Source organism: Moschus berezovskii, chromosome 3 (assembly GCF_049115385.1).
Source record: "Moschus berezovskii isolate FMDL1 chromosome 3, NW_MosBer_1.0, whole genome shotgun sequence".
In the NCBI taxonomy this organism is placed as follows: Eukaryota; Metazoa; Chordata; class Mammalia; order Artiodactyla; family Moschidae; genus Moschus; species Moschus berezovskii.
In genome coordinates this window covers 86,538,862-86,559,414 of record NC_142462.1, presented here as the reverse complement: position 1 = coordinate 86,559,414, position 20,553 = coordinate 86,538,862, and the positions used below count along the sequence as shown (strand labels likewise).

The 20,553-nt window shown below is 53.8% G+C and overlaps 1 protein-coding gene across 1 annotated transcript in view; it reads right to left on the bottom strand.

The window, feature by feature from the left end:
- Window positions 1-1,570: 1,570 nt before the first annotated feature.
- The window catches only part of NUDCD3 (NudC domain containing 3), a 68,806-nt gene continuing 49,823 nt past the window's right edge, over window positions 1,571-20,553 (bottom strand). The window contains exons 4-6 of the mRNA XM_055421102.2: window positions 16,099-16,242; window positions 6,274-6,462; window positions 1,571-3,335 (exon numbers count right to left, since the gene is read on the bottom strand). Of these exons, the coding sequence (XP_055277077.1) occupies window positions 3,225-3,335; window positions 6,274-6,462; window positions 16,099-16,242 (444 nt within the window). The 3' untranslated portion in view covers window positions 1,571-3,224. The remainder of the gene's footprint in view (window positions 3,336-6,273; window positions 6,463-16,098; window positions 16,243-20,553) is intronic.

Sequence of the window (20,553 nt, the reverse complement as noted above, 5' to 3'; positions counted from 1 at the left end):
AAGCTCTGGCCTGAGCTCCCTGGAGAAGCCCTGACTCACCCTCGGGTCCAGATACCTCTTTTGCAAAGGCCTCCTCCAGAAAGGACAGGCCTGGGTCTGCTCTGCAGGAGGATGGCCACCTCAGGCCCACGGGTGCCCTGTAAACAGGTGGTGTCACCCTGCTCCACCAGGTTGACCCCTCTCAGCACCACCAAGTCTGAGTCATAGTAGCCAGACTCTCCCAGCGGGGGCTGGAGGGTGTGATTCCAGCCCTCCCCTCCCCACGCCAATGGCAGTAGATGCCAGATTCCACAGAACAGGGCTGGGAGAGCAGGGAGTGGCGTCCAGCTCAAGGTTCCAGGGGCAGGGAGATCTAAGGCCCCACCTGGCATCTGACGCTCCTTTTTTCCCTTTGAAAGCAGACCAGTGAGTCAACCTTGAGTTTTAAAGAATAAAACCAAGGATGTAGATAGAGCAGATAAAACCAAGCTTGTGTGGACAAGCAGAGGGGTGAGCTGAGCCTGAAATCCCAGATTAGTACTTTTTCCTCACCCCTGAAGTTGTCATAGGGACTGAAGGAGAGGCCTTGGGATCCCTAACCATGTCTAGGGGGCATCAGCGAGCCGAGCCACAGTGTGCCAACCTCGCGTCCAGGAGAGCTGTGCCTGGGAGCAGCCAGGCTTGGACAACCTGATTCCCAGGCCATGGGGGACCAGTCCCATGTGGGTGCCACTGTTCAGGTCAGGAGCTCTGCTCTGGCGCCTGCCCTCTGTCCAAGAGGGAGAGAGTGCTTACCGAGGACTGCTTCCACGCCCACACTCCACTCTTTATTCACGGAAACAACTTGTCCGCCCTGGGTTGAGATTGCTGCCAGCTAGCCGCCTGGGGAGCAGATTGGAGGTGGGTTTGGGTCTGTTCCCCAGACTGTGCTGAGTGGTCAGGTCTCTGTAAGGCAGCTGCCACCTCCTGGACACATTTGCACACAAAACACTCCTGACTTCTCCCTCCTGCACACTTCGGAGACAAACTGTTGAAGACGGTGCTGTCCCTCCTAGCAGATTATTTCTGCCCTGGGAGTTTGCTTGGTAATTTCACTGTTGGACTGTCTATATTCTTCATTCATTCAAGAAATACCCACCAGGTTCTGCCTATTGAGCTCGGCCCCTGAAATGGGGGTGGGGGTGGCGGGGAGGCCACACTGGAGAGCCTGGGATGTGACTGAGGCATAGGACGTGCTACAAGCCTGTTATGCCTGGAGGGCTGCAGGCACAAGCATGAGCCCAGCATTCTGGGGCCACTGCAGGTAAATGGGGCACCAAGGACCCTCTGGCTGAAGTCTTTTGAATCCTGCTTGGAAATGGATGTGAGCTCTAGAGCTACAATCTTTTTTCATGATCGAAAGCTTATTATGTTTCTGAAAGCTGCATGAAGTCTCGCCAGGATGCAGGCTGGATAAGAAACAGCTTTGGGAGCTATTTAGGAATTCCCATTTTGGTGTTTGCTGTATACATGGGCCTGATGGCCAGGATTCGGGTAATGACCACACAGTGAAAACTGTCTTGGCAGAAAATATCACACACAGACCCAGAAGTGCTTAAATACAGATTTATTGCAAACCAACACCGGAGACAGGGTGATTTTGCAGGCGGGCACCCCATTTTCCTTGGACCTCAGCTGATGGAGCTCAGTGGCCAAACTGCTCCTGTCGTGTCTGAAGAGAGAAAACAGGCAGAGTGTACAGGCTCCAGGGAGCAGGCCAGCAGCGAGGGGAGCAGGCCAGCAGCGAGGGGCGCAGGCAGCCCACAAGAGGGTGAGCCCCCCTAGCCTGCCACTTCCAGATGCCGGCAAGCTGCTATTACCCTTAGTGGGGTGGGGAAAACGCACACACTTGAAAATAAAATCAGGCAAAAGGAAGACAACTGACCATGGAGTCCACAGCTCCCAAAGAGCCAAGGCGCAGGCCTCATACCCCACCTGGTGACGGCAGAGGACCCCCGGGGGTGGCGGAGGGGAGGAGACAGAGGCATGGTGCCAGAACGGTTCTCACACAGACCAGTGAGACCGCTCAGTGTGTGGGACAGGTGTGATCCAGAGGACGCTGAAGGGGGGCCTCAGCAGCTCCTTAACCAGCCTTGGTGACGACAGCCAACAACAGTGCTCCGTGCCCTTTGGTGGTGCTCCCCCAGTCACCAGGTGTACACACCTCCCGTGATGGCATCGGAGCAAGCAACTGCTTCCCAGAGATGTGTCTACAGGGCCCTGTGAGCCAGAAACCTGCCCCCACACACGGCAATGAACCAGCTCCCACCCATGCAGCTGAAGGGGGAAGTTTCTAGAAGGAACGTCCCCACCCCCAGGGCTCCTCCTCCCCCAGCCCAGCACACAGAGCTCGAGGGCAGGTTCCAGGGTGCAGAGGCCTGCAAGGTAACAGACCAACAGGGCAGCCGCGCGGTCCTGGAGAAGGGCAAGGGCTCTGGGTCCTGGGAGAGCCGCAGGAGCAGGGCCCCAAGCTCTGGGCAACACGGTCTGGCTTCAGCCAAGAGGACTCAGGGCTGCAGTGAGCAGTGACACACCATAGGGTCTCCTGAGGGTGCCTGGCTCAGCTCGCTCTGACAAGAACCAGTTCCCCAAGGGGAAAGTGCTAGGCTGGGTGTCAGCACGACAGGCCAATCAGATCCTGCTGTGCAGGGCCTGAGGCCCCCAGAGACTCTTCCAGCATCCAGAACCAGAGACCAGCACCCTGGTTTCCGTGGCTCCTCAACGAGGCTGAGGAAGGCAGTGGACACATACAAGCAGACGGGCGAGACTACACAAGAACACACCCAGCAAGAGGGCAAGGCGGCAGTTTCCCCAAACTGGCCCTGAGCCCGGCCCTCAGTCTGCACATCCCTGCCTGCGCTTCCCCAGCTGAGGGGCACCCACGCCCTCCGAGAACAGCAAGCAGAGAGCAGTGAGCAGAGCTGCGAGGGGAGGGAGGGAGCGGGAGCGGCGCCCCAGAGCAGGGCCCAGAGCATACCCGCCCGCTGAGACACCCCTGCTCCCCCACACCCCCTCGGCATGGGCCACACAGCCCCACCCTGCTCAGAAACAGTCTGGAGACGCAGGGCCAGGGAGGAGGCCAGGTTCACCCTTGAAAGAAAGGATGGCAAAGGTGAACTAGACAGCGAGTCCCCGGCAGGAGGGAGCTGAGGGGCGCGGCCGAGGCCCCACTGCCCTGCCGGCGAGGGCGTCCTCTCCTCCGGTCATTAAAACTGCACAGCCCCCGGGGAGATGTTGAACATGGCCGGGTCGAATCGCTGGCCTCGGAAGGGAGAGCCTTCAGCATCCCACCCCTTCTTCAGCATCTCATGGACTTTCTACAAACAGAAAATAGAGAGGTTAACTGTAGTCCCCAGGCCTGCACGTCCCAGAGCAGAACTCTGCTCTGCTTCCTCCAGAAGAGGACTTGCCTGGGGTGACAGCAGACCCTCCGCAAGCCTGTGCTCCCCACATTCGGGTTCCACCCCATACTGTCCCCAGCGCAACACCAGCCATCTTCCTGGTTTGGATGCCGTCCATGCTCACCAGGAGTATCTGTCCAAGCCCCAAATGGCCTGAGGGCCACAGCCCAGAGAGCCGACTGAGCTGTAAAGAGAGGGTCTCTACTCTCCTTTCACAGGGACAAGGTTGGTGGTCTCCAGGCCTGTGCTCTCAGACAGTCTGGGAATGACCTAGGTTGTGACTCAAAGGGAAGACCTCAGGATGTCTGTGCACCCACCAATCACTGATCCCATAGCCACTGGGAGCAGGGGCCAAAGCTGTTATCGAAGGTGGGCTCCCTCATCCCAGTCTGGCCCACCAGCCTTCGGGGAGGCAGCAAGAGGCTGCACCGTGAGGGAGGCCCTGTTCCCCAAGGTCCCCACACCTGCCCCCCATGTCCGCCCCCAAACACACTGGGCTGCAAACCCTCTTCCCTGCCTTCCGACCAGGAGAAACGAAGAGACTCACGGCCATAGAGCCAGAAAGCACCAGCCACCTCTTAACCTCTAGGTCGACAGACTGAGCTGAGGGGAAAACTCCTGGAGTCTGACAAGACTGCAGGGCTCCTGATGGGGCCTTCTCTTCCTTTATTACACCTAAGTGGTGCAGCAGCAAACATGTCAGACACGCAGTACGTACTGCTCTTGACTCGGCACACCTGACACACACCAAGGACCTTAGAAAGAGCACCTGGCACAGCCCGCACTGCTGCCCGCAGGCCGCTCTGAGATGGGACTAGAGGCCCAGGCCCCGCCCAGCCACGTGGCTCCGGGTGCCAGCAGCCCCAGGGCAGCCTGCAGCCCATCCCTCCCCGTCCAGCTCGTGCCCACCGCCCCCTCTGAGCCTCCTCCTTCGCAGTCTCTCACTCCACGCCCCTCATCTGAGCATCTTGAGACAAACCCTCTCCAGTGAGCCCTGACTTGAGACACACCCTCTGAGCTCGGCCCACGGTGATGTTCCTGTGCCGCAGCCTCGTCGTGGGCAGTCTGACGGGCCCTCCTGCTCCAGCCCCACAGGGTCCTCAGCCCTCTCCCCATGCTGGTCCTGCCCCAGGCCCCTCACCGCCACCTCCTGCTTTCTAAAGCCGCCACTCCTCCCACCACCCTCATCCAAAGCCACCTGCAGCCATGCTGACTCTCTTCTCCTTGGGACACTTTCCTCCGGGGACCACAGTGACAGTGCAGGGCTTCAACACCACAGAGGCCCACTGCCTCACCACCAGGCCATGCCAGCTCTGCCGGCTCCTCATGCCTCCAAGCTTTTTTCTCGGTTCCAAACCTGTTCCCCACACTGCACGTCCCTCAAGGCCCTGTGCACCGAAGACAGTCCAGAGGGAAGCCTAGGAGGCCAGGCCCCATATACAGACGTTCGTTCCCAACCTGTGCTGAGCCCAGAGGAGTCCCAGACAGCAATGCTGGTGCCCCTGCCTCTCCTAACACGGCCCTGAGAGATCAGGCCGTCCAGGAGCAGGTCAGCTGGACAAGGGGTCACCACTGAGTCCCACCGCCTGCACCACCATCTAAGGGCTCCCGTGTGTCCACTGAAGGTCTCCACAGGGCACTGCACTCAGCCAGGCACTCATGCCATCACGGTCAGCACTGCCGGGCCCATGGCAAGTCCTGCCAGAACCACCACTTCCAACTCAAACCACGGAAGTCTTTTCATCAGACCAGTGTCTTCAGGTTTCTTCTTCAGATGCTTCTTGGATCGGTGGATCCCAGCCCTGAGCTCATCAGCAGGGACCTCTTGCTTCTTATTTAGACCTCACGGCCAAGTGCCTGTCCAGTCTGGGGCCGGACATCCAAACTTTCAACAGCTGCCCAGGGCCCTCTTCCATCAGGTCGGTATTCAGACTGCTCTTTCATCTGGCGGCTGCAGGCAAATGCAGCATTAACTGGATAAAACTGCCACCTAAACGTGCACAGAGGTGGTTGCATCCCATGTCCTGTGTTAGGCCAGCTCGGGGATTACAGCCTGAGGCCACTTTCCACAGATGAGACCGCCAGGTGCCTGGGAGCCAATGGTCAACCACAGTCCTGGCCTCCAGTCCCATAAGGCCAGGTAAGGTTGGTGAACCAGATCAAGAGACGATTCAGAGACTCAGGGAGAGATGACAGACAAGCCTGACACCAGCTCAGGGTTCCAACCCCACCCTTCTGCCAGACCAGCTACAGGACCTCAAACACATGCTGTGATCTCTACACCTCGACCCTCCTCTCAAATCCCCGCGCGGTTCACTTGGGACACTGAGAAAGGAACTCTCTTCTCTAAACAGCCACTCTTGGGAGTATCGGACAGGAGAAAGATAGCATGCGTCTAATCCTCTTCTCTGCCACCACAAGCTCCAGACGAGCCTCCTCTCTAGTCACTGATGTCCTCCTGCCCTTCCCGGCCAGCCACACTACTCAGGCCTCTGACTTCAAAAGTGACTTGGAAGAATTTTCTTCCCCCTGGTCCTTTGTGGTCAAACCTGCACTGGACCTGAGGCAGGGCGGGGCCAGGCTGTCCCTCCTGTACTGAGGGTCTCGGAGGGGCTGAGGGGAGGGACGGCCCCAGGTGCTGGGAACACGCAGCACTACCAGGACCCTGGAGAGGCACCTCTGGGCCCTGCCACCTGGGCTCTCGGTCCAGGCACAGAACCAGAGCCCTATCCCAGGCAGTGACCAGGCCCGGGCTGCCGTGTCAGGACCCAGGAGGCAGCTGCACAGACAGCAGCACGCCCCGCCCACCCCAGCTCGAGCCCCAGGAAGGCCCAGGAAGTGTGCGTGCCCATACCAGCTCGTGGCTCTGCGGCTTGCCCTGCAGCTTCTGGTGGTAGTCGAAGGTGAGCCTATCCAGGACGGCGTGCTCCTCCTCGTCCACCGTGGCCATGGAGCGCTCCTTGTTGATCTTGTCGATGTCGATCTGTTCCTCGCCCTCCAGGATGGCGCTCCACCAGTACTCGCCCACCTTGTTCAGGCTCACCTGGCACACGAGGGCAGAGACAGGGTCAGGGCTGGGGAGGCGGCACTGGGGACCCGGGGACTGTGGGGGCACTGGGGCTTCCACTCTCCAGAACTAGGCCTGAGTGGTGCCCATGGTCCTTGTCCCCAGGTCCTCCAAGAAAAAGTGCCCCCCCACGGGCATCAGCAACCCCACCTGCTCAGCCACCAGGAGCCCAGCCTGCTCATCAGATGGGACGTTTTCAGCTGCTCTGAGCTGCACCACCCATGGTAACTGGCCCCTGTCACAGCCTCCTGAGCTGCCAAGGGAAGCTTGAGCCCAAACAGGAGCTTCTTTCAACATCCTCCTGTTGAGCCCCCACTAGCTCACCACCCCTCAATAACTTTTCCTGCTTCCAAGTGCAGCAGCCAGTCTCCTGCCTGCTGGGGGCACTTGGAACCCAAGGGACTAAGGATTCAGCCTGACAGACTCCCCCACAACCAGACGCCCAGGCTTCTTTGTCCCACTGTCCTCCCTGGCCTGGCCAAGGTGACTCACTTCCTGCCCAGCCTCATAGTATAGCCCAGGGAGGAGACAGAAGAGTCAGGGGGGCATGAGAACTCAGAGACAAGGATGGCGGAATAGCAGGGCTTGGCCTGAAGGTGAAGCCAAGTACACGCCTCCCAGGGTCCACACAGGGAAGGTCCAGGCCACACCCCTTCCTACACCCAGCGCTGGGTTCTGGGAAACTCTCTACCAGCTGACCAAGAATCGACAGGTGAGCTGCGAACCTACCTCACGGTGTCCACTATCAGACAGGATGAAACCCCCAGTTATGCCCAAAGTGGCGTGGAGGCTATAGAGATGATGAGCCCACAGCAAGAGCAGCTCTTACTCAGAGGAGTGCCATGAGGACAGTGTGGCTGGTTAGTGGGCAATCCTGACAAGTGACATCTGTGAAGATACTGCGTGCTCACAGGTCATCAGTCGGCCCGCCCCAGAGCTCACAGGCTGCGGGGGCAATGCTGCCAGCTCGGCCCTCTGCCCCGGTGCACCAAGAGTCCCTACGGAGCCCAGGTCCAGCAGAGCTCAGCCCCAGGTGCTGAGAGCCGCTGAGGTGTGGGCACTGATGGGCAGGTCGCGCAGCGGAGACAGCTCCAGAAAACTGTGAGCACGGCATCAACATCAGTATCTCAGCCCAGTGCGCAACGAGGCTGCCGCACTTCTGACCGTCATGGGTGGACATGGCCGTGCAGATGGCAGGGGTCCTGCCCTCCTGATCAGATGAATGACCTCTACCCTGCCAATTCCACAGTTTCTGGTCAGAGTTAAGTCTCTGTGTCCAGATGCTCTGCCCAGCTGCTCAGGCAGCTTTCTGCCAACTTACTCTCCTGCTTGCATGTGTGGACCTGACCTGGCCCTCCAAGACCCCAGTGCCAAGCTCTGAGCCCCATCTTCACGGAACTGCAGATCTTTGGGGCAGGGCAGTGAAAGGCTTGAGGGGGAAATCCACTCTTTTCATACTATTCCAGGAGAGCCTCTGAGGAACAGTCAGACCTCCGTCCACTGACTCAACCAACTTCAGATCACAAGTAACTGGGAAAGAAATTTACAGAAAGTTTTCAGAAGTAAGACTTGAACTTGTCTCCTTCAGCAACAACTGTTTCCATAGCATTTGCGTTGCATTAGGTACATGCCATGAAGTATGAGAGAGGATGTATACAGGTTATGTGCAGACACAACACCATCGATATAAGAGATGAGCGCATCCTTGGATGTGGGTGTCCTCTGGGGGTCCTGCAACCAAGCCCCTGAGGATACTGAGAGACAACTGTACTTACAGAATATAAATCTCCAAAGAGAACAAACCCTTCAGATTTGTTTGTGTCTTTGTTAGTGATCACTAATCTCAGCAGTGATCTCATTATCACTGCTGAGATCTCTCTTAACATGTATCATCAGAATTAATACAAGCCCTGTAAAATACACACTGTTACCTCTACCTGGAAGTCAGCACGTCACCTGGATCGCCCAATGCCACAGGCAGAGCAGAGCTGTGCTCGGGCCAACAGCCCTCGATGGCACTGAGGGGGGGCAGCGTGAACCCCACCCCAGCGCTTTGCTGCTGGTCCTTCTCACACAAACCACACGTGGGGCGTCCCAGTCAGGTCCACGCACACCCAGGCCTAACATGGCTCAGGGGCACCACGGGACTGATCCTGACAAAGAGTTTGGTGGGCCTCACTACCTGTGCCTTCTGCCTCCACAGAACATGTCTGCATGGGCACTCGGCACACCCAAAAGGCGACCCCGTGGACTGTAGCCCCTAGGCTCCTCCCGTCCATGGGATTCTCCAGGCAAGAATACTGGAGTGGGTTGCCATTTCCTTCTCCAGGGGATCTTTCCGACCCAGGGATCGAACCCAGGTCTCCCGCATTGCAGGCAGATGCTTTAACCTCTGAGCCACCAGGGAAGCCCAAGATGAGCCTAGCACCACCTTTAAGGTGAAAGTCACATCAATGTAGAATTAACCATTTTCAGGTGAACAATTCAATGCATTCAGCACATTCACAGAAGCTGTGTCTAGTTCCAGAATACTCTCGTCATCACAAAAAGAGAACCCGTACCCATGAGCGGTCACTCCCCACTCTGCCCAGAGACTTGCCCTCCCCCAGCCCTGGCAACAAATCACTGATTCGCCTTTTCTGGACACTTCCCAGAAATGGACCCAAAGGCTGTGTGTCGCAGGCCTGGCTTCTTTCACTCAATGCGATGTCCTCATATTCCTGAGCTAGTGGGGCGGAACTTTATTCCTTCTCCAGGTTGAGCAATGCGAGACGCGGCACCCAGAGGACACGGGGACAATGTTCTTGGAGTAGGGCTCAAGGGTTCAAGTCTAAAAATAGTATCTTTGATAAAGCAGTCTGATGGTTTAACATTTGGTTTTGATTTTTTAACACTTATTTTTTTTAATTGGGTTTGTGGAGGCGTAAGCTGGCACATAGCAAAACTCACTTTTGAGAGCACGTCTGTCCTATGAGTTGTGACAAATGCAGCCACGTAGCCACCACTATCAAGCCACACCCTAAAGCTCCTGGTCCCCTTGGTCGGTGATCCCCTCAGCCCGACACTTGCTTTGCCGCCTTGCTGGCCTGTGTCTTGGTCTGCTCTGCTCTTAGCATAGCGGTCTTGGGTTCAGCCACGCTGTGCACGCATGGAGGGGTAACCCCTTGACACAGTGGGATGATGTACCTGTGGGTGGCCAGGTGGGCATTTCCAGGGTTCAGCAGTCACCTACCAGGCTGCCTGCAGGGCTGTGTGTGAACGTGTGTCTCCCTTTCCCTTCGTAGACACCCAGTGGTGGGGCTGCTGGGTCCTACGGTGTGTATGTGTAACTTTATGGCCTTCCCATCCGTAGTGCAGGGGAGCTCCAGGGGCTCCACACTCTTGCCAGCACCTGCTACTGTTGATTCTCCTCAGAAGCCAATCAAATAAATATGAAGTGACATGTCACCGTGGTTTTAATTGGCACTTCCTTAACAACTAACAATGCTGAGCATCTTTCATGGACTTATATGCCATCTCATTTCTTCAAAAACATTTTATCTGTAATAATTTCAATCTCACAAGTTACTAGAATTGTTCAAGTACAAAGAATAGCCACACACCCTTTTCCTAGATTCACCCACTGTTAACACACTGCCCCTTTTATCACATGTGTGTGTCTGCACACACTCTCATCCTGTGTAAGTTTATATATAATATGGGGTAAATTACATGACACTTGTTTCAGAATCTTGGCCCTTTACCCGTAATACTTCAGTGAGTGCCTCTTCCTTAAGATATGAAAGTTCTTCACTCCTGGGTTGGCCAAAAAGTTCATTTGGATTTTTCTGTAACATCTTAAGGAAAAACCTGAACTTTTTGGACAACCCAGTAGAGTTCAGCTCCCCTTCCCTCCAGCACAAGATCCAATCCAGGGTCCCGACAACGTCTTAGTGGGCCTGTCCCCTTTAACCTAGAACATTCCGCCGCTGCTGTCTTTTGTTGTTAAAATCCATTCTTTATCTGGGGTTTGTCTGGTGCTTCCTCCTGATTAAACTCAGGGATGTGCCCCCAGAAGAACCCTGCACAAGTGATGCTGTGTCTCTTCTGTGATGTCCCACCTGCAGGCACAGACGTCACGTGGCTGCAGTGCCTAGGGGTTCCTCCCTGACCCCCTTCTCCCCCCGCAGTGGTGGGGAGACTACGCTTCCAGCCCCAACAGAAGCTGTAGGAGGCCAGCAGGGGCCTTCTCTCAGCACCAGTTCCTGGATGTCCAGCATTTCAACAGCTCTCACTTGCTCCAGTTCCTGACCATGCAGCACTCGGAGTGGCCCAGCCTGGCTGGTCAGCGGTGGCTGCTGTGACCTGATAACTCACTCTCATCCCTCGGCCTTCCTCCAGGTTCCTTGTGGCAACCGGTCCCAGATCGAGAATCAGTTTCTCAGGGGAACCCCCAGAGTGTTGGCTGAACAGTTTTCCCAAAATGTCCTTGCAGAAACTTCCAACTCCACGTGGATGAGCTTACCTCAGCACCCCAATCTGTGCTGGTGACTCACCGACACTCATCTCCCTCCCCTCCCCTTCTCACAGAACCCTGTTTCTATTCAGGGAGGCAGTGTGCCCGGCAAGGAAGACGGCTCCTCGCAGCTGCCCGTACGTGGGATCAAGTTTGGGCCAAGGAGATGTGCGTGAAAGTTGCGGGTGATGTTTCAGGGGGTTGTCTTGAAACCGGGACAGAGGACAGGCAGAGATGACAGGGGGCCTGCTCAGCTCCAGGCACTTCTGCGGGGAGGACGTGATCCCCAGCCAGACCACTGACCTCTCAGGGCTTTGCCAGAGGCAGTACCATTGTGGGGAATCTCCCAGTCTTTGATGTCAACAAATTTTTTAAGTTTTAACATTAAAGCACTGAGGGACAGAGAGAAGCTGGCTATGATGGGGGTGTGGCTGGGAGGCAGTGACCACGTGTTGCGGACCTTCCTCTACTCTCTCCTCCCACGTGGAACGGAGTGGGTGCCTGCTCTGTCCACCGGGAGCATGGTCCTCTGGTTCGGCTTGGCACATACCTCCTGTTCACTGGGCAACTTCTCCAGAACGCTGCTGGAACATGATGCCTTAAGCCACCTACTTCTCAACACCAGGCCTCAGCTCTTCCTGGCTGGGACCTGGGGATTGGCAATGATGCCAAAAATGTGACCAGCCTGAGAAACATGACAGATCCCGGGAGACATGGGTACTGAAAGCCAAGAACTTGCATTTCACTCCCTGGACTAATTTCCAGGCTTGGGCTCTTGCCAAAACACTAACATAACTTAACCTGTATTTTAAGCTGAACAATGGTCCCTCAGGGCCAGGAAAGGGGCAGGTGGCCACCCACGACAAAACAAAGATGGTGAACCATTTCACAGAGAAACACATATCCTCCCTAGAAAAATGGAAAGCAATGGGAGAAATGCAGATAAGTCAACAAAGACAAGTTAAAATTAACAAGCTCAGCACTGGGGTGCAAAGGGGCCTGGTGACGTCACAGAAATCCGACATCATTCCGGGGAGAGCCATGGCAATGGCCAAGGACGACAGTCAGCCTGTAACCCCACTTCTGAGAACTGTAATTTAAAGAAATCATCTAAATATGGGGGTGCAGCATGCATTAAAACACTCCCAGGCTCAGGCACCAGACACACAGCAGTGTGAGCTTTAAGGCATGTGGACAAAGGTCTGCAAACACTGCAGCTCCTGCACTGACTTTAAATGACTCGAGAGTGGGTCATGCCGGCATGTGAACGGGCTTCGCCTCACAAATGGCTATGAATCAAGAGACATGGAGCATCACAGGCATGAGGCCTTGGCCTGCAGGTGCCCAGAGCCCTGCCATTAGCCCCGACTGCGGGGAGACATCAGGGCAGTGAGCCGACGTGGGTTCTGGGACAGAACAAGGCACAGGGGGAGGCCCTGGTTTCACGTCTCCATAACCAAGAAAGGAGCTTGCTTGAGAATCAAGCAGCCTCGTTTAACATTCTCAAGTGTGGGAGGGAGGGAGGCAAGAACTGTCATCCGGTTTTAGCTGCCACCCCTGCCTGCTCTGAAAGGCTGCTCGGGCGTGTCTGATGCGGATCCCGGCTCAGGCGAGCAGAGAGCGGTGGCTGGGAATCAAGGGGCATGTCTGCATCAGCCTGCCTGGGAGGTGAGGACTCAAGCCATGGGCTCTGGCGAGGTGACAGGCATCCCTGGGGGGACCCCTCTGGTCCCAAGTGGCCCCCACAGAAACCATGCCTTGTGACACAGCTTGTGTGAGTGTTCCAGGGCAGCCATAACAAAGCCCACATATGGTAGGCTGACAACAAGACATCTATCCTCTCTGTCTGGAGGCTGGAAGGCTGACATCGAGGCGCTGCAGGCCTGAACTCCCTCTGGAGCTTCTAGGGAACCTTGCCTGGCTGTCATGTCACTCTGTGTATCTGTGTCTTTTCTTCTTCTAAGGACACTTGTCACTGGATTTAGGACCCACCTGGATAATTCAGGATCATCTCGTCATCTACAAAGACCCTTCCTCCGAACAGGCCCTATCTAGCAGGTTCTGGGGTTTGGCGAGGACATCTGGGGGCCCTTTCCAGTCCACTCAAACATTAGGAGGTGGGCCCTTGATGATTTCCCTCAATTGCCCCAGTGCCTAGCACAGGGTCTGGCACTTAGTGATAAGCACACAAGGCTCTGAGCCTCACTCTAAGACCAAAGAACAGAGGTACCATGGGGCTCAGGTGGCTAGTGGGACTGAGGCAGAGAGCAGGCCTGGTGACCGCGGCAGCCGCGCTGGTTCCTCCAGAGGCTTGAGGGAGTGGCACTGGCTCTTCGCAGCAGATGCACCAGGGTCTTCACACGTCCAAACAACGTGTTCACTGCACTACAGTATCATCTCAGACACATGGCACTCGGCGTCATCAATAAAACAAGTAACTACACTGAAAACACACTAAACCTCCAGCTCCACGAGTAACAGTGTCTACACAACACACAGGCGTTGGCTGTACCAATGGTCAGGAGGAAGGCAGAGATAGGCAGAGCCCTGCATCTCAGCAGAAAGTGCACACCAGGTGAGCAGGGGGCTGTGCTGTCAAGAAAGCTCCAGAGGAGGATATGATGCTCTAAACAAGTCCCCTTTCCCTTCTACAAGTGGTGAAGCAGCATTAGAAATGTGACACCATCCACGGATGATGAAAGCCACTCAAAGGAACCCAGGGAAAGAACCAGTGCAGCACCTGCAACCCCGGAGGTTTCTACATGGACCCTGCGCGGCAAGGAGGAGCAGAACTGAGCCACACTTACGGGCAGTGACAGGTGTCCCTCGGTCCACAGCCGGGGCTGCTCCTTTATAACTCCTTGAGTAGCAGGTGTTTGGCAAAAACAAACTGGAAAACTAAAAGGTGGCCAGGGCACAAGCTTCCTCATGGACCAGAGGAGGACCTGGGGTGAACACAGGACCTGGGCACATGATCGGCCACTTGGGCCACCTCAGCAAGGCTGGCAGAGATGGCAAAACCCCGGTCTCCCTGCTGGCCCAGTGCAGCCTCTCACAAACACCATCACACTGCTACCAGCTCTCCTCCCCTGCCTGCCCCCTCCAGGGTACCCTTCTGTTGAAAGTCAGAGAAGGAGGGAACAGGAGGCCTCCGGGTCTGGGGTCTGGCTCCACCCTGAGAAAGCCCTTCACCCTCTCTGGGTGTCAGCATCCTGGTTTGTAAAACAGACTTGCAGAGATGAAATAGCATTGCCAGGCACCTCAGAGAGCCAGGCCAGAGTGCATGTATGCAACAGATGGAGGCCTGAATTACAAGGAGTTAATGCCCTGGCCACAAGCCACATCTGTGTTCAGATGTCAACTGTACAAAACACACAAGATGACATGCCTCTGGAACAGGTGTGAGGAAGTCTGTGTCACCTCTTGTGACAAACACCCTAAAGAGGGAGCTACCTGGTAACCTCATTTTCACGGAAGTAACATCAAGTAAAGGGAATCCTCAGTATCCTGATTATAACCCTGACAGACCAAGTGGGCTGTAAACAGAGGCTGTGAACCTTCAGGGTCCAGCAACGAGGTCAGTCTTTCCATCCCAGGCACGGGCTCAGGTTTACAGGGCTGAAGACAGCAGAAGTGCCCCACAGAGGGAGACCAGCACAGCAGCTGCCTGCTGCGACTGCTCTGGACGGTCCATCAACCCCACATAGGTGGTGTGAGGCCTGGAGTCCGTGGACAACAGGGCACCCAAGATCACGAGTCCATATTTCTGGGACCACTTGAGCCATCACAGCAGCACCTGCAGAGGGTAGCCTGCCAGCCGCTGGCTCCCATTGGCCCCTGGCATGACCTCGGTAGGCAGAGGGATAATGAAAGCCTGGCTTTCTACCTCCTGCAACCATGCCAAGTCCAGATGAGACCATGACCATGAAGGCATTCTGCAAATGGAGGAACCGGTGATACGGACATGGGCCACAGTTTGGGGAACGCACTGCAAGTTGGGAAGCACAGGGGAGAACAGATAAGGGACTGAACCCCAGGGCAATGAGGGGGGCAATCACCACAACCGTCACACGCTCACGGTGAGGACAGGGCATGTGCAACAGAGCGAGGTCTAAACAAGATTCTGGCAGACCTGGCCAGCACTGTGTCACCGGTATACGTGTCACACAGAGGGGTCGCTGTGTGCTCATGGGTCCCGAGTGTGCTGAGACCTCCAGCCAACCCAGCACTGGTGGAATCCTCTCTGTTCCATCTGGCATGGGTGTCCGAGAGCTGAGAGAAGCCAAACAGAACCCCATGGGCCTTGCCGGTTAGGACCAAACAGGCAGGCCCATGGGCATCTATTTTCCAGAGACAAGTAGATCTTGATGAAACTGTACAGAAAGAACATTTCTGTATAAAATTCCGAGGCTTTTCTTTATCCAAAGACTTAATATTTTTCTTTTCATCTTTACCCCTTTCACCATGCCCCAGGTTAAGCACCCCAGGAGGAGGGAAAAGAATGAACCCAAATACACAGTCTCCCTTTGCTGGAGGAAGCTTCCCTGCATGCTGCTCACTGAACAGGCGCAAGGCTCTTATGAAGGAAGAATGTAGTAACTGCAACACATTCCCCTTAGTTTGGATCCCGCACCCTTGGTTAGCTTAGCCAGTTGAGACCTCCTTTATCAAATAAGGCTGTCTGAGTTTACTAACCCTGCATCCTCCAGACTGGCATTCATGTAAATGATCTGCCTTTTAATTTTTAACTTATTTGGTTTTGCCTTTTAGGTATAACTAAATCCCTGGAGAAAGAGGCCTCTGAGACTGCAGAGACACATCCAGTGTGAGCACAGCTGCACTCTGGGGATGATGCCCCGCCAGGAGCCCCTCCGTGGTCACTGTGTGTGGTCTGCGTGTGGGCAGGAGGACAGACTGCACTCAAGAGCCCGAGTTTCACTGACAGGGGCTCCACCTCAAGGAGCCAAGCACTGGGACCCCCAGGGGCTAAGGCTGCAGATGCAGCAGTGAGTCAGCAGAGGCCCACAAAGGTGCCTTCTGAGCTACGTGGGAAACAACGAGGCAACTCCCCCGCTGGCAGGAATCAACACGCTCCCTGCCTCACAGCCCACACTTACCAAGACGCACTTCCCGGGTTCGAGGCTCCAGAGGGAGCTCTCGGTGTTGATCTTGTGGGTGAACTTCCCTTCCATGAGGACACGCTCCCCATCTTCCTCCAGGACAGCCACCCGGATGGAGCTGCTGCTCAGGGTCACCGAGACCTGAAATAGAGAAAAAGAGAATCGCCTTGTGCGCCAAGACAGGAGGGAACAGCGGTTTCCAAGGCGCCTGGCCGCACACGGCAGGAGAACAGGATGCAAGACCATGCCAAGCGTCGCCAGGTCCACTGAACCAAGAAAATAAGACCAACCAATTCACACATGAAGGAGACTGTGTCGCCGTCTCCTTCAAGAGCATGCACTCACAGTTTCGCTACGCCTAACAGTAGTAACAGGGGCTGCTTTGTGGGAGCAGAATCTCTTCTCCAGTTAGGGGAGACCAACTCCCTGGATGGAAGGCAAGCAGGGCCGGTGTAGCAGGGGGCTACTCTCCCCACGCCCACCTTGCTGTCTGGGGTCTGCAGCAGTCCCATGCCAGAGGACATGCCCGGGGGCCAGAGCAGCCAGCTCCTCTTCCCTCCAGGAGCTGCTGTGCCGGCTACAGCCACAGCTCGGCTCTCCCAGGAGGGTGAGGCCAGGTCCTCTGGTTTTACACCTGGACTCTGTTCTCCCATATCCTCATTCGCTGGATCTCTGCTCTCACATGTCTGTCTTCACACCTGCGCTGGAGCTGCTGGAGGAGGGGCTTTGCTTCATGCGTGGATCCCAGCAAGCAGCAGCCCAAGTACATTCAGATCAGTAAACAGTCTAGGAAAGAAAACAGAACTACAGGGATTCCCCACCACCACCACAACCCCCTTCTCTTTAAAATTCTAAATTCGGTGTTTTACAATGCAAAAGTCTTTTTATAATAGTATTTACACAATGTATTCATTACATGAACAGAGGCTGGCTAACTTAGACCTTTCTCACCGGAGTGTGGGGTCAGTCAAGGTGTCAAAACAGCTCGGAGGTTGCCCTCCCATGTCACTTGGTAAGTGCTTATTAAATGCTTATAAAGCACTTGAAAAGATTCCCTCAGTGTCATCGAATTTTTGAACTGGAGTTTATACACACGTTGATGGAATCTGATACTATAACCTACCTGAATTTTAAATGACCATAAGTGAGTGATGGAAAACAATGGCTGCACACACCATGCCCACAGGGGGGCCCCAGTGGGGTACTGTAAGCCCCAGCTCCACTTACACTCAACTTCTGGGAACTACCACTTTCTCAACTGATTCTGCTAAGGCACAGGCACAACTCACTTCACTCCCAGCTGCCCAACAGCAGCCCAGCTCACTCCTAGATGGATCCAGACAATCGTTGGCCAAATCCTGTCCCTGACCATGAACTCAGATGTGCAAAGAACATCTTGACAGAGTGAACCAAGGCTCCATCAGTTGGCCTCCCAAGAACAAGCTCACTTTAACAAAAAAAGTTCTCCAGCTAGCTTTACCTAACAGGATAATTTCCAAATCTGTGTGAGCTTCCACAACACTTGTCTCTTGTACAAAGGGGATGCACCCAGACACCAAGGGGAAACTAGGCAGGAGATGCTTCCAAGAGCTCCAGTCCAAGGTGTCACTCTGAGAACAGGTGGTCATCTTCTGACCCACAGAGATGATAGGAACAAAACACAGGCAGAAAAATCCCACAAAACACAAGGTAAGTAGGGAGAGGCCGGGACAGACAAGGTTTTGACAGCTCTATGGAGAGGAAGGAGAAGTGTGTGGGGACAGACACCACAGAACAGGCACAAGCACAGCTGCGTGGGGCCTCCGGCTGGCAGTCAGCAAGTACGGAGCGTGGAGGCAGAGCAGCTGAGTCAGTCCACAGGGCAGCTGGGCCAGCAAAGCCCTATCAGGAGAGACTGGAACCCACTGTGTGCCACTGAGCAACAGGCGGCCCTGCTCCAGAAAACCTGGCCAGCAGTTGAGGGGACTGGGTGGACACTGGCCCAGTACACCGTAAGGCAAAGCCAACCACCAGTCAACCCCTCAGCTGTGAGCAGCGATGGGAGGAACAGACCTCATACATGTAAAGGAGAAAACCATCAACATCATTCCACACTCAAAAGAATGAGGAAGATATATTTTTTAAATAAAAAAACTAATAGGGAACTAAGGATTGTATCCTACGAGAAAAAGCAGCAGCCCCTAAGGACAGACTCAGGTTAACGACAACAAAAAAGGTGAAGATCACAGAGCTACCTAAGAAAAAAGGCAGTTTTAAAATATGTCCAATTTATATTCTGAGAGACCTGAGAAGATACTGCATCTGTAGAACCAGAATAAAACATGAAAACAGAACCAGACAAAACAAACAAAAGACACTTAGGAAAAAAATAGAGTGAAAATAAAATTTTCAATAGAAAGGCTGGAAGATAAAATCAAAAAACTCAAGGCAGAGTAAGAAACCAATCCAGGCAATCAGTTTGGCATCCCAGAAACTATGACAAGAAAACAACTAGTGCTTAAGAAAAACATGCCTTCAGTTTGAAAGAACCCACTGAGGGCTGAACAGAAGGAACGAAAGATGACAATTCATATCACCGAGTATTTAGAATAAGTTCCAGAAAGTTCTAAATAACAGGGGAAAAGTTTACGCACAAAGAACCGGAATGGAAGAGATTACTAGAATCAGTAACAGTGGATGTAAGAAAACAAAAGAATGACACTTACAATCACATTGGGGGAGTCTGCCTGTTTGTTTTTGCCATACAATGCAGTCTGCTGGATCTCAGTTCCCCTCCCAGGGACTGAACCTGGGCCACAGCAGCAAAAGCCCAGAATACTAGGTGACCAGCGAACTCCCAAGAAAGTACTTTTTAAAGTTAGAATTCCATATAAACTCAAATCACAAAATAAGTGAAAGGTTAAAATAACTGCATTTCTTCTGCTTTATTGACTATGCCAAAGCCTTTGACTGTGTGGAAAATTCTTCAAGAGATGGGAATACCAGACCATTTGACCTACCTCCTAAGAAATCTGCATGCAGGTCAAGAAGCAACAGTTAGAACTGGACATGGAACAACAGACTGGTTCCAAATAGGAAAAGGAGTATGTCAAGGCTGTATATTGTCACCCTGCTTATTTAACTTATATGCAGGGTACATCATGCAAAATGCCGGGCTGGATGAAGCACAAGCTGGAATCAAGATTGCTGGGAGAAATATCAATAACCTCAGATATGCAGATGTCACCATACTTATGGCAGAAAGTGAAGAACTAAAGAGCCGCTTGATTAAAGTGAAAGATTAAAGTCCCATCACTTCATGTCAAATAGATGGGGAAACAATACAAACAGTGAGAGACTATCTGGGGGGAGGGGCCCCAAAATCACTGCAGATGGTGACTGCAGCCATGAAATTAAAAGACATCTGCTCCTTGGAAGAAAAGCCATGCCCAACCTAGACAGCATATTAAAAAGCAGAGACATTACTTTGCCAACAAAGGTCCATCTAGTCAAAGCTATGGTTTTTCCAGTAGTGATGTATGGATGTGAGAAATTGGACCATAAAGAAAGCGGAGCACCAAAGAATTGATGCTTTTGAACTGTGGTGCTAGAGAAGACTCTTGAGAGTCCCTTGGACTGCAAGGAGATCCAACCAGTCCATCCTAAAGGAAATCAGTCCTGAATATTCATTGGAAGGACTGATGCTGCAGCTGAAATTCTAATACTTTGGCCACCTCATGCGAAGAACTGACTCACTGAAAAAGATCCTGATGCTAGGAAAGATTGAAGGCGGGAGGAGAAGGGGACGACAGAGGACGAGATGGTTAGACAGCATCACCAACTCGATGGACATGAGTTTGAGTATGCTCCGGGAGTTGGTGATGGACAGGGAAGCCTGGCATGCTGCAGTCAACGGGGTCGCAAAGAGTCGGACACGACTGAGTGACTGAACTGAAGACATTCAGGAGCACTGTATTTATTACCACACCATCATTTTGAGAAAGTTACTTGAGGCTGTAACATAACAAAATGAGGATGAGACTAAAACAGAGGAAGACCCTGGGTGAGGGAAGGTCAAAGAGGACAAACTTCTACTTATAAAATGAGTAAGTTCTGGGAATCTAAAGTATAGCATCCTGATTATAATTCACAATACCTGTATATTTAAAAGCCTTTGACTGTGTGGATCACAATAAACTGTGGAACATTCTGAAAGAGATGGGAATCCCAGACCACCTGACCTGCCTCTTGAGAAACCTGTATGCAGGTCAGGAAGCAACAGTTAGAACTGGACATGGAACAACAGACTGGTTCCAAATAGGAAAAGGTGTACGTCAAGGCTGTATATTGTCACCTTGCTTATTTAACTTATATGCAGAGTACATCATGAGGAACGCTGGGCTGGAAGAAGCACAAGCTGGAGTCAAGATTGCTGGGAGAAATATCAATAACCTCAGATATGCAGATGACACT